Source organism: Oryctolagus cuniculus, chromosome 1 (genome assembly GCF_964237555.1).
Source record: "Oryctolagus cuniculus chromosome 1, mOryCun1.1, whole genome shotgun sequence".
Lineage (NCBI taxonomy): Eukaryota > Metazoa > Chordata > Mammalia > Lagomorpha > Leporidae > Oryctolagus > Oryctolagus cuniculus.
Window position 1 is genome coordinate 224439311 of NC_091432.1, and position 13439 is coordinate 224452749.

Below are 13439 nucleotides of genomic sequence, written 5' to 3' on the forward strand. Positions count from 1 at the left end.
GTCCCAGGCCCACATCTCACACCGCCCAGAGCCCTCCCGTCTCTGCCCCTTCTCGGCGGCAGCAGTTTACTGTCTGTCCTGGGCAGCTGCCCCTCCTGCCATCCTATTCCCTGGGTCCCCCACGCCCAGTGTAACTGGGAGGGCACGTGTAGTTCCCTCACGAAGAGAAGCCCAAAGCCTCTTCGAGACTTCACTGCTGATCCGCTGGCAACACAGGACGGTTCACGTGGAATCTCTCAGTGCAGGGGCTCCTCAGCTCTCAGGGATGGAGCCTGCGGAGGCCGGAACAGCGCAGCAAAGGGCAGGTCTCCAGGAGGCCTTCGCTTCCTGGCCACGCAGCCAAGGAAAACACGAGGTCCCAAACAGCAAACAAGCGAGACCTACTCCACGGAGGTCCACAGAACCGCTTCCTCACTCACCCTGAGATAACCCATCACAAGGCTTCCATTTTCAGATCAACGCTAAGACAAGCCGTAAAGCACCAAAGAAATGGCAGCTCCTCCAAATGCTGAGGTCAGGGCACGGGATCAACGGCAACCGGGGCGCTCCCTCGGGGTCGGCCTCCTCCTCTTGCACAGACAACCCCAGTTTGTTCATCTGACTTCCAAACAACGAATGTGTTTTAGAACAACTTCTATCAAATTCCAAACAAGCTGGGCCCTCCGGTGGATGGATCACAGGATGGCCAGCAGTTCCACTTACGTCCAGTTACCTCAACCTTCCATTTAGAGCGCACCAAAGCAAGACAACAGTGTCAAAATGCACACCCCACAGCAAAGGAGGACATCTCAACTTCCTCCTGACAAGCTTTAATAAAGAGAGGGTTCCAAGACATGAGGAACAGTAAGGATGGCTGAAGACCGCCACACTGTCCATGCATTCCTCGGAACCAGATAGCATACTGGACCCTGGGTCACGGAAAGGCTCTGTACTGGGTCTTCACTGCTCTGCTTCCGGCCCTTCACACTACACTCTGCCTGCATTAAACAAGCGTGGGGCCAGCACTGTGGCCCAGCAGGTTGGGCCACTACTTGTGAGGTCAGCATCTCGTATCGGAGCTCTGGTTCAGGTCCAGGCTGCTCTGTTGCCGATTCAACTCCCTACTGATAGGCCTGGGGAGGCAGTGGAGGATGGCCCAAGTGTGTGGGCCCTTGCCACCTCTCTGAGGGACCAAGATGGAGTTCTGGGCTCCTGGCTTCATCCCAGTCCAGCTCCAGCTGTTGTGGCCATTTGGAAAGTGAACCAGCAGATGGAAGGTCAGTCTTTCTGTCTCTCACTCTGCCCTTCAAATAAATAATAAATAACAAATATCTTTTAAAATGGTTATGGAGAACAAGCCACATAAAATCCACTATTATTTATTATGGTGACACAGTCACTCACCGCTGCCTTGGAGAAAAACTGCAAGGGACAGTTTCCTCTGAGAGGACTTTTCCCAAGTCACTGGTTTGTTTAACCTTGTGAACTCTGTGAGTCCTGCATCTATGAAGATCGTTTTTCCCTTTTTCCTTTGGCTACCAAGAAGCTTATAGCCAAAACTGAATGCTGGTAAGAACTGCTACCTACTAACTCTACCCCGGCCTTCCTATGACTATCGAACTCCTTTTCTTTTCACCCAGATTTTACATGTTTCCTATGCTGGACACGTTTTGGTAAGGCACCGGAGTCTTGTGGGAAACGAGGGAAGGAAAGGCAAGGATTCTGCCCGCACGCTCCCCGGCAATGAGACGGCAGGACTTCACAGGGACGAGCGCCACACCTGTCTTTCTCCTCCAGCACCAGAGGCATCTGCAAATCCCCCTCGTGCATCCTCTTCGCCTCGGAGAGCTTGCTTTCCAGGCTCAGCCGCAGAGCCTTCTCGGTTTCCTTCGCTGCTAAAGTCTTTTCCAGTTCTGCTTGGGCGGCTTTCACATCCTAGAGTGAAATTAAATGCATTTGATGCAATTTTTCAATACAATTGGGAACATTTTGAAAGGAAATTGGATTAAAATATAAATATTTATGACTTTTTCTCCGGCACATTTCCCCTCCCTGAATTGTACTATACATGGAAAGAATCAGTAATAAATACATTTGCCAGCCATTTTTCCCTCTTGTATCCTGAAGAGTAATAGGCATCTCCAATGGAAAAGACTCGACTCTACAAGACCTGTATTTTTGGTTTTGAAAAATCAGATCAATATTTACAGCTTCGGTGAGAACAAGGAGAAACGCACCTCTCCCTGCTAACCATGCATAAATTCCAAAGCCACCGTAATCTCCACACAAATTCATCCCACACCTCACTGCCCCCTGCACTATTTTTTGTTAAGATAATGACTGCACAATTCTAAAGTACATTTGCTCTATCTCCAAGGTGATTTAGGTGGTGAAAAACTCTATGTTCTTTCCAAGAGCTCAGAGAAGCCAACAAGAAAATCATCTAAACCACACAGGCAGCGCCTGTGTTAGGGAAAAGGCCTGGTGCTCATGACAGGGACCTGGGAGTAGACGTGGATCTCCAGCTGCTCATGCCAATGCCGCTGATTACAACACAAAGTTCAAAATCCAGCTCTCCCCCTTACTTGCTGTGTGATGTGACATGGGCACTCAACCCCCCTGGGGGCCAGCTTCCCAATCTATAAAACAAGGGTAAGCACCATCCCATCAAAGCATTGCTGAGACTCCGTCAAATACCCGCTGCATTACAGAAAGCTCAAGAACAATGTTGATGGAGTGGGCATTTACCCAGGTGGCTAAGACATTGGTTAGGGTGTCCGTGCTCTGTCCCAGAGTGCATGGGTTCAATTCCCAGCTCAGGCTTCTGACCTCTACTCTCTGTTAATGCAGACTCTGGGAGGTGACTGCTCAAATAGCTGGGACCCTGCTACCCATGTGGAAGACCTGGATTGAGTTCTCAGCTCCCAGCTTCAGCACCAGACCTGGCCCAGCCCCGGCCAAAGCCAGTGGATGGGAGCTTTCTCCATGTACCTGTCTCTGTGCGTCTCGGTGTCTGTAATTGCTAGCTTCCTCCTCCCAGCCCTGGCCCTCCACAAGCACCTCCTCAGGCCATCGCTGTCTTTCCAGGGGGCCTACCTGTCAATCTCGATGAAAGCTGCAGGAAAAATCATTTCCCATATTCTCAGACAACAAACGGCAAAGCTGTTATTTACTGAGTGTCTACGAAATGCCAGGCTCTGAGAAAGAGCTTTGTTTATATTATCTTGATCCTCGTCCAACTCTAAAAAGTTAGAGACTGAGACAGTGCAGTGTAGAATACAGGTTTGCAACCACACTCACTGCCCGATGTTTACTGCCCCGTATGACCCTGTGCAAGTGACTCAGCCACTCTGTGCCTGTTTCACCAGCTACTTAAGCAAAAAGAAAAAAGAAAAAGACAGACAAGACGATGAACAAGTCAGCTTCTGTGCAGAGCTCAGGAGGCTGCCACACCCAAAGGCAGCCCCCTCAGACAGCCAGCACTGCTGCTACCCACACAGCCACTACTGCAAAGCAGGCCTTGCAGTCCTCATTTCTCAAGTGGAGGACAGAGGCACAGGAAAGGCCAGTGCCTGTCCAAGGTGACAAAGCTAGCAAGTGACAGAGCAGAGCTCACACCCCAACACACTGCACTGTATTTACTGGGAAAACAGGATGGCCAAGCCAACAGGTTCCATCTCTTAAAAGCCTCATGATTGCATTTTAACTAAAATTCAGCATGTGGACCCAGAAGACCTTTCGTTTGGTTCCAACTCTACCACTTACCACCTAGACTGGGTTGCGCGCCCTCTGAGCCTCAGTTTCCTCACCTGTATCTTGGATCTGGTATCTGTGCAGCCCCAAGGGGACGACATGAAGGCTGATATGAAACCATGAATGGAAAATCGTTAGGTTTCTGCTTGTTGGAACCATTTCTCTTTGTATCTACCAAGGAGGACCAGAGTTTCAGACACAGAAGCAGAGATGAAACAACAGACATCAAAGACTGAAAATCAAATAATCAGTATTCTGAATATTAGCTTAAAATGGGAGAAAACTTTCCAACATCAAGGAACAAGATTTTTTTGGCCAGGAAACACTCTGACTCCCATCACAATCACAGGAAACATCTAGCCGAGAATAAGTACAAGGAGAAGCTACACACAGTGCCTAACAGAGAGAAGACATCCACTGGGTGCTGGCAGGGTGGCTGGGAGGAGGTGAGGTGCTGGGGACAGGAGGTGCATGAGCAGCAGTGGCCTGAAAGTCAGGAGATTGGGTTCTAGCCCCAGCTAATGTCACATAAAGCCATTTTGTCTCTCTGGGCCTCAGCCTCCTCGTCTTTAAAAAAGGACTACTCGCGACAGAGGACAGGCTTCAGAATCAGCAGTCCTGGGTTCAGGATTAAACCTGGGCTCGTTAGCACTCCGTCTGTACCTCGGTGTCCTCACGGGGTTATATTATGGGTATAAAGTACACACAGTGAAGTCAGGACCCTGGAGATGTTCTCTCAAAACCCTTGACAGCTCGCAAGGAACAAAACTGTGCCCACCTGGTGTGCAGGCCCTCCGAGCCCCAGACTTGCCTCCTCTAAAAGCAGCATCCTCTTGGTCAGGAGCTCTTCCACCTGCTCCACCTTCTTCCGAGCATCTTCTTTCACCCGCTGGATTTCAGAGCCGCCCCCTTCTGCTAGGCTCTCAACTGCTTTGCTGCAAAAACAGGCAAACGGGTGACCATTTCAACAGCCCCAGAGAGACCAGGAAGATTCGTTGTGCAAAAAAAAAAAAAAAAAAAAAAACAAACCTGTAACTCAACAACACAGATAAGAAAAAGTAAGAATCACCCACAATCTCGTCACTCAGGATCGTACACAGGCTTTCAGACCATTTCTACAAAACACAACTGTGGGGAGCAACCCGGACTAGACTAAGTTACTGGAATTAAGACTTATTCTATGCATCTGCTCTCCCACAATATGGCGCTGGGAGAGGAGAAAACAGCTTCTACACAGCTGCCTCCAGTTCAGCCAATAAGCTGTAGGACTTGCTCCTGATTGGAGGAGAGCAGCGTACTCAGCGTGTGGGCAGCCGAGTTCGGATTGGCAGAGGAGGACTATAAAGGAGGAGAGAGACGGAATGCACCAGGAACATCTATCTGAGGGAACACCTGTGCAGCCCCCGAGAGAGCCGGCCGGCGGTGTGCCGCTCCCCTGCGGAAGTGGGGAAAGTGGCAGGGGGAACCGCCCTTCCACGGAGGTGGAAGGGACAGTAGCCAACCCGGGAAGAACCAGCAGCAAACCCGGGGAGGGCCAAGCAGACGAAAGAACAGCGCAGGGTCCTGTGTCGTTCCTCCACGAAGAGGGGGAGCGACACACAACCTTTTTGGACACATCAATGAGCTGGTTTTATCCCTTAATACATGAAAAACATCCTTTTACATCAATATATATAAATCCTTATGTGTCTTCGTATGTAAAAGATACTTTTTTTTTTTTTTGACAGGCAGAGTGGGCAGTGAGAGAGACAGAGAGAAAGGTCTTCCTTTGCCGTTGGTTCACCCTCCAATGGCCGCCGCGGCCGGCGCGCTGCGGCCGGCGCACCGCGCTGATCCGATGGCAGGAGCCAGGAGCCAGGTGCTTTTCCTGGTCTCCCATGGGGTGCAGGGCCCAAGCACTTGGACCATCCTCCACTGCACTCCCTGGCCACAGCAGAGAGCTGGCCTGGAAGAGGGGCAACCAGGACAGAATCCGGCGCCCCAACCGGAACTAGAACCTGGTGTGCCGGCGCCGCTAGGCGGAGGGTTAGCCTAGTGAGCCGCGGCGCCGGCCAAAGATACATATTAACTCACTGTATGAAAGGTGCCAGAATTAAATCAATTCCTATTTTTAAAATATTTCAATTGTTTCTGGGGCTGGCACTGTGGTGTGGTAGGTTAGGCTGCCACCTGCAATACTGGCATTCCATGTGGGTACCAGCTGCTCCACTTCCAATCCAGTTCCCTGCTGATATGCTTGTGAGAACAGTGGAGGATGGCCCAAGTGCTTGGGCCCCTGTACCCTGTGGGAGACCCTGAGGAAGTTCCTGACTTCTGGCTTCAGCCTGACCCAGCTCTTGTCATTGCAGCCATCTGGGGAGTACACCAAAGGATAGAAGATCTATCTCTGTAACTGTCTTTCAAGTAAGTAAATAAATCTTTTAAAACATAGATATTTCAGGGGTTGGCACTGTGGTATAGTAGGTGAAGCAACTGCCTGTGGCGTTGGCCTCCCCTCTGGGTGCAGGTTTGAGTCCCGGCTGCTCTACTTCTGATCCAGCTCCCTGCTGATGGCCTGGGAAAGCAGTAGAAGATGGCCCCAGTGCTTGGGCCCCTGCACCCACCAGAAGAAGCTCCTGCCTCTCAGCTTCAGATCGGCCCAGCTCCAGCCATGTGGCCATCTGGGGAGTGAACCAGTGGATGGAAGACCTCTCCTCTGTTTCTCCCTGTCTCTGTAACTCTCCCTCTCAAGTAAATAAATAGCATTTAAATATATATATTTATTTATTATATATATTATCTATATTAACACACACATAACACATTCATCTGATAATGCTCTTAAACGTTCTGAATATAGTTCCTGGTTCAAAGAAAGCATCCAGTAGATGTCAGTGTAATTTATTATAATAAGCAATGTACAGTAAAAGCATCCTTGTATGTCTACTGTCCGGTGAGTTCCTGAGGACAGATTCCTGCACGGAATGGCTGGCTGGGTCCAACCATAAGCACACAGGTAAGACATCCTGCAGCTATTACCAAATTTCCCACCAGGAAGCTTCCCGCGAGGTACGCATCCACTGGCGGCGCAGGAAAGGTAGCGAGCTGATGAGACAAACCACCGCACAGAGAAGCAGGATGGGGCAAAGACCAACCTGCGGGAGTGAGGGCGGGGTACTTCAACTTGTGCCACCCGAGGGAAAGCAGGTTAAATGCAGCACGCTCAAAGTGCATGAGCGCCAGTCTCCACACAGGGCGCAGGGCCCAATCTCCACACAGGGCGCAGTTGGGGCAATGACGTAAGCAGCCTGCACTGTGTGTGACCCCAACAGAAAAGGCAGGGTGAGCACTGCTGTGGCTCCGTGGAAGATTCTATCCGGGTGACAAGTAACAGTGGGGAAGGCATACACCAGTCAGACCCAGGACCTCAACCACGGGCGCCAAAAGAAAACCAGGGCTGGATGTGGATTTGCGAGACAGACTGAGCAGTCCTCATCAGATTTCAAGAATGACTGCAGGTTTCCAGGAGGCAGGATAATAAAGGAAATGGCTCCACCTAAAGTTAGTTTCTCAGAAAAACTGCACCACAAAAAAAAAAAAAAACTCTCCACCACCAGCCTCCCATGCCCTACTTGAGGGGTGTCTCAGCCTTCCCTGCTGACAGCCTTGTGCTCAGAGGCTCACATGTGCAGGCCACGTGACTGTTACTGAGACCCACGGAAAGTCAAGAGGGCCATCCTCGTCCAAGTCTCAAACACGAGGTGTCTGCAAAGAAAGACTTTACTGGGATTTTTTCCTTTCACCAAGAAGACTTCGATGGCCCCGTGCAATGACATAATTTTCATGGAATTCAGCGTGAACAATCGGGAAGAAGAGCAGGGGTTCTGAGACGGGACGGAGCAGCTGCCACGCTTCCACTCCATTACGTCTTCAGTGTGGCTCTGCGCAAATTACCTCTCACACCTCGGTTTCCTCATGTGAAAAATGAGATGATTACCTCCTGGAACTGAAGTGCTCTCCCACGGGTGCCTCTGCCCCTCGGATCTGAGCGCTCGGCATCCGAGCCCACAGCCGCACAGGCCAAGGCCACACTGGTCCCGCTGAGCCGCGGCGAGAGGCCCCGTTCCACCCCACTGCTGGGGTCTGAGCCGAGAACAGATCACCCCCGGGCCAGCACCGAGGCCACCATCTCCACGTCCTGATTAGTGCCGTTAGACACCCTCGGCCCCCACTGCCTCTGCTCCCCTCTGGCTCGGCACCGTGGCAGATTCACGGAGACCCAGTCACTTCCGTCACCCTTCGAGGGGCACTCATCTGCCTGAAGTACCAGCAGCCCCTCCTCCCGGAGCCCCGGATACAAGACTATCCCCGTCCTGAATTCCCACTGCCCACTCACAAACACAGCAGCCCCGGGCTTTGTGGAGCTCCTCTACGACTGGACCCTCGCCCCTCGACCCCCACCCGGCCCAGTCCGACCCCGGCATTTTACCCTCTGAGTCACAGACACCATCAGGAGGCCGACTGCAATTTTTAACAAGCACGGGTATTACTCAGTTTGTTTTGTGTTTTAGTTATTCCACTAAAATATACTCCCAATAATAAATGTCCCAACTTTTCATTCATCATCTTTGTATCTTACAGTTACTGCAGCAATAAAATTTATACCCAGTAGTATGGTGCAATTTTCCTCTACTAATGGAATTATTATTTTTGTTTGTGTTTTAAAGCTTCAGAGATAAAATTTACTCCCAACAATATGACTGCTTTTGTTTTTAATGTCCTCTTACTCTAACTGCTAAAAAACACCAGAAAACCAGCAAATGTCTACTTCACAACATGACAGAGGGGCTTTGGTGTCAGCCCAGGCCCACCCCCTTCACCAACCTGGGCAGCTTCCCCCACCCCTGTGAGCCTCAGTTTTCTCCCCACTGAGATGGGAATGCTGGCTGCCTCACTCGATGGTTACAATGATCAAATGCAATAAAGCAGCTTAAGTGCCAGGCCCAGGGTTCAGGACCAAGTAGGACCTCACTAATTGCTAAGTCAAGCCTTCTATCCTTGTCTTTTCTTACTGAATCTGGGCTAACAGACAAGGTAGACAGCAAGACCTAAGGAGAGGAAAGGTTGCACGAAATTGGTCTAACATAGTTTTCCAACCAATATACAACAGAACTTTCAGTAAACACCATGCTCACTACCTTTTTCAACACTCAACACTTTCTCTGGATTCTTTCCACTCTAAATTCTAGTTCACAGGAGAAAACCAGGGGCGTTTTCTATGGCAGATCCCAAATCCCAACCCTGCCCCTCCCCACCATGAAAAAATCATAAAGCAGAGAAAGTGAGTTGAGAGCATCACACCTCATATTAGTAACAATATTTCCCATCAACAAGGGTCCACCACAGGTACACAGGAGGGGTGCTGAGCAGTTAGGACAAAAGGAAAGGCACATGTCACAGTTACAAAGCAGACACTGTGGGCACATCCTACGTCCACACAGGCAAATAAAAAGAGCATGAACCTAGTGTCAGACTGGAAGTCAGGGACTTGGGTTCTAATCTCAGCTCTGGCCTTTCTGGCTAGAAGTCGCCCGCCCAAGCTCAAATCCGCTCTAAGTGAGGGTATTCCTCCAGATCTGCTGATCTCCCAGGATAACCAGGAACTGCAAATGGATGTGAAAGCATTTTAGGCACCGAGCGTGCTACACACACGGTGCTGTCACTATATGTCCGAAAAGTCTGTGAGAGACCGGCGTGGGCCAGAGGACGCCGGCGTGCAAAGGGCGACCGGGATGAGACAGGGACGAGGTCCACCAGGGCAAGGCTGGCGCAGCAGCACAGGAACATGCGTAGAATGAGAGTGGCATTTGGGGAGGACTGGTGGGGACGAAGGAGGAGCAGGTGGTCACAGGGAACTGCTCTTAACCCTAGACAGAGTCGACCTTGACCTCCTCCTTCCTACCCCTCACCAAGGACTGCTGATTCTGCTCCCTGAACGTCCTTCCAGTCCTCTCCACCCTACCCCAATCACTTGGCCTGCTTCCCAGCTGGGCTACCAGCTCCCACTTGAGCTCCCCCTACTGTCCACTTTCCATCCAGCATCCAGAGAGACCTCGGAGAAACAAAACTCTGAAGGGCTTAAAACGCACAACCACTCTCCATTTGATCTCAGGGGAAGACCAAAATCTCCAGTACTCCTTAGTTCTCGCATTGCTCAGACCCCCACATTCCCTTCACCCCTTACCTGGGTCGAGCCCCACTTACCCCCGGATCTCCTCTCAAACACTATGGCTCAGCGACGCCTTCCCTACAGGGTTTCCACTCCTGCAGCAAGACACTCCCCTAGCTCCCTTGATTTCTCTCTTCTCCCACTCTGTATGTATAGCAGGTAAAGCCACTGCCTACAACACCAGCATCCTATACGAGCTCCAGTTCAAGTCCCGGCTGCTCTGCTTCCAATCCAGCTCCCTGCTAAAGTGCCTGGGAGAATAGTAAAGGATGGACCAAGTATTTGGGCCCTGCACCCCATGGGAGACCAGGATAAGCACCTGGCTCCTGCCATCAGATCAGCGTGGTGCACCAGCCGCAGCGCGCTGGCCACAGCGACCATTGGAGGGTGAACCAACAGCAAAGGAAGACCTTTCTCTCTGTCTCTCTCTCTCACTGTCCACTCTGCCTGTGAAAGAAAGAAAGAAAGAAAGAAAGAAAGAAAGAAAGAAAGAAAGAAAGAAAGAAAGAAAGAAAGAAAGAAAGAAAGAAAGAAAGAAAGAAAGAAAGAAAGAGAGAGAGAAAGAAAGAGAGAGAGAGAAAGAAAGAAAGAGAGAAAGAAAGAAAGAGAGAAAGAAAGAGAGAGAGAAAGAAAGAGAGAAAGAAAGAGAGAAAGAGAGAAAGAAAGAGAGAAAGAAAGAGAGAAAGAGAGAAAGAGAGAAAGAGAGAAAGAGAGAAAGAAAGAAAGAAAGAAAGAAAGAAAGAAAGAAAAGAAAAGAAAAGAAAAGAAAAGAAAAGAAAAGAAAAGAAAAGAAATGAAATATCTGCATATATGCAATGAGATTATTTGGGAATGGGGCCCAAGTTTAAATGTGAAATTCACTTATGTGTCATATATACATGGCCTCGAGATAATTTTATGCATTATTGTTAGTGCACCTGTGTGCTGATGTGATCTCTCCTAAGGTCAGACTGCATGGTGACACAAAGTTTTAGATTTGGAAGCATTTCAGATTTCTGGATGAGAGATGCTCACTCTGTATGTGTTTGAACAAATGACTGAACTAATGAAAACTTTCATTTTCAAATGTTTTTTAAGCTCTAGAATCCTTTCCAAACAAAACATCACAAAGAATTCTAGTACATATAATAGGTTTCCATTTTAACAAGTTATTCTGCTTGAAGCTCCACCTTCCACCTCCCTGCCTCTCCCTCCAGGACCCTTCAAGTCCCCTAGGTTTTGACAGCAATAAGAATGAATGGAGGCCGGCGCCGCGGCTTAATAGGCTAATCCTCTGCCTTGCGGCACCGGCACACTGGGTTCTAGTCCCGGCCGGGGCTCCGGATTCTGTCCCGGTTGCCCCTCTTCCAGGCCAGCTCTCTGCTGTGGCCCGGGAGTGCAGTGGAGGATGGCCCAAGTCCTTGGGCCCTGAACCCCATGGGAGACCAGGAGAAGCACCTAGCTCCTGCCATCGGATAGGCACGGTGCGCCAGCCGCAGCGCGCCAGCCGCGGCAGCCATTGGAGGGTGAACCAACAGCAAAAGGAAGACCTTTCTCTCTGTCTGTCTCTCTCACTGTCCACTCTGCCTGTCAAAAAAAAAAAAAAAAGAATGAATGGACTACCGATACAATAGGCACCACAGATAAACCTCACAGATTCAATGCCAAGGAAAGAAGCCAGACATGGACAAGTACACATTGGAAATTTCATTTAAAAGTTCAGAAACTGGCAGAACTCAGGACTTGCTGGGACATGGATCCAAACAGTGCCCAGTATCTCTGGCGAGAAAGGTAAGTTCTGGAGGCCACAGGGGACTTCCGGGAGCTGGGAAGGCTCTGCACCCGGGTCTGGAGGTGGCTCCACAGTTGGCTTTGTGACGATTCACACTGCGGGACACTTGGGATCCAATCCAGCTCATTTCCCCTAAGTCTTTTGTGCTGTAAAAGCTGGAAATTAAATAGAAACAAAACCCTCCCTGGGGGCCTCAGAGCCCCGCTGGAAAGCCAGAGGCTCAGGAAAGCCCTGGGTCCTGTTCTGACCAAGCAGGCAGCCAGCACCGGAAGCCCCGGCAATCTGTAAGCTTTGGGCAGGATGACGGGTACTCACGAGGCTTTGATGAGCAGCCGCTCTCTCTCCTGGAGCTCCTGCTTCAGACTCTCCACTTCCACCTTGAGCTCAATGTTCTTCCAGGTGAGAGGAGGAAGGAAAAGAAAGAGCTTAAACACAGGATCTGTGCCTCATGGCAGCGGGGAAAGTGCCTGCAGCACAGGCTAACTAGGCGATGCCTGTAACGGGCAGATGTCAGATTCAAAAACCTCACTAGCCTCGGGGCACAGAGAAAAGGGGATTATTAAGCACTGGTGGTCTCGAAAGAAAGCCCTGGATTTCTGGAGACTTGGAACAATTATGTAAATGTTCCAAGCCTCTAACAGCCAGAGCATTCAAATATCAAGGCGTAAATGTCACACAAGTGAGGCTGATTTAAAAAGTGTTTGCCTTCCACCAGGCAAATTTACAAGCAGTTCTGCAGTTTGCTTTCACCATTCCAAAGCAATTATTTCTGGTTGTTTACAATCACGCATGTGGTGGTTGTAGCAGTAGGAGCGTGTTACAGCTTAAAAAAATAAAACATATGGGTAGAAAAATAGGAGGCCACATCACTACCCATCTCATTTCAATGTAAGATTTTGGGGTGCTCACAAAAAAGCCACAATCACACAGGGCAAGCTGTCTGCAGGGAGACCAGTGTTCTCCTCACCCACTGGAACAAAGGGAGTCACTCACAGCCTTGGGCTTGCAACTCAACGTGAGAATCCAAAAACAGAGTCTTTGGCAGATGGAACACAACAGGAGACAACAGAGCGGTGGTGGGTTGCTCACACTTATCCACAAACATCCCCCAGATGGAATATTAGATGAATACATGGAGTACAGACAGGAGGGCTAGGTGCATAGCTTGCAAGAAAATCACTGTAAATCCAAGTTTTCTCCAAAATCTCTCTCCTCTTTTCATAACCTGTCTATTTTATATTCCACTCCAAACACATGCCACGTCGTGTTGGTGCAGCACATCCTTCAGGTTGAGAAGTGCAGCCAAAATGGAAGCATCATGGGACCGGGAAGACGTGGTTCAAATTCTGCCTCTGCCCTTTCCCAGGAGGAGAGCATGTCCGTTAGACTATTTTTCTCAAGGCAGTATCTCAATTTATAAAAACATATATAAACTGTATTATATATAAGTATATATTTTATATTCCAGCAATTCCTGAACCAAAAGTCAGGATGCCTTCTAAGTACAGGACGGAATACCATGAAGCTATAAAGAAGAGTGAGGAAGTTCTTAAATGACTATTAAGGGAAGATGTTTTTAAGCAAATAAAGCAAGGTAGAGAACAAAACATGCTTATGTTTATGTAAGAAGGGCATTTACACACATACACTTATACACACTTGCATGTACATAGAATTCCTTTGTGTGAGGAATGGATAACATTGGTTAGATCTAGGGGACCAGGAGAC

At 49.5% G+C, this 13439-nt stretch overlaps 1 protein-coding gene across 1 annotated transcript in view; it reads right to left on the reverse strand.

Moving 5' to 3' along the window:
• CDK5RAP2 (CDK5 regulatory subunit associated protein 2) overlaps positions 1-13439 on the reverse strand; it is a 207464-nt gene that overhangs the window by 156240 nt on the left and 37785 nt on the right. Inside the window, exons 5-7 of the mRNA XM_017350098.3 lie at positions 12027-12103; positions 4544-4667; positions 1760-1914 (exon numbers count right to left, since the gene is read on the reverse strand). Coding sequence (XP_017205587.3) covers positions 1760-1914; positions 4544-4667; positions 12027-12103 — 356 coding nt within the window. The remainder of the gene's footprint in view (positions 1-1759; positions 1915-4543; positions 4668-12026; positions 12104-13439) is intronic.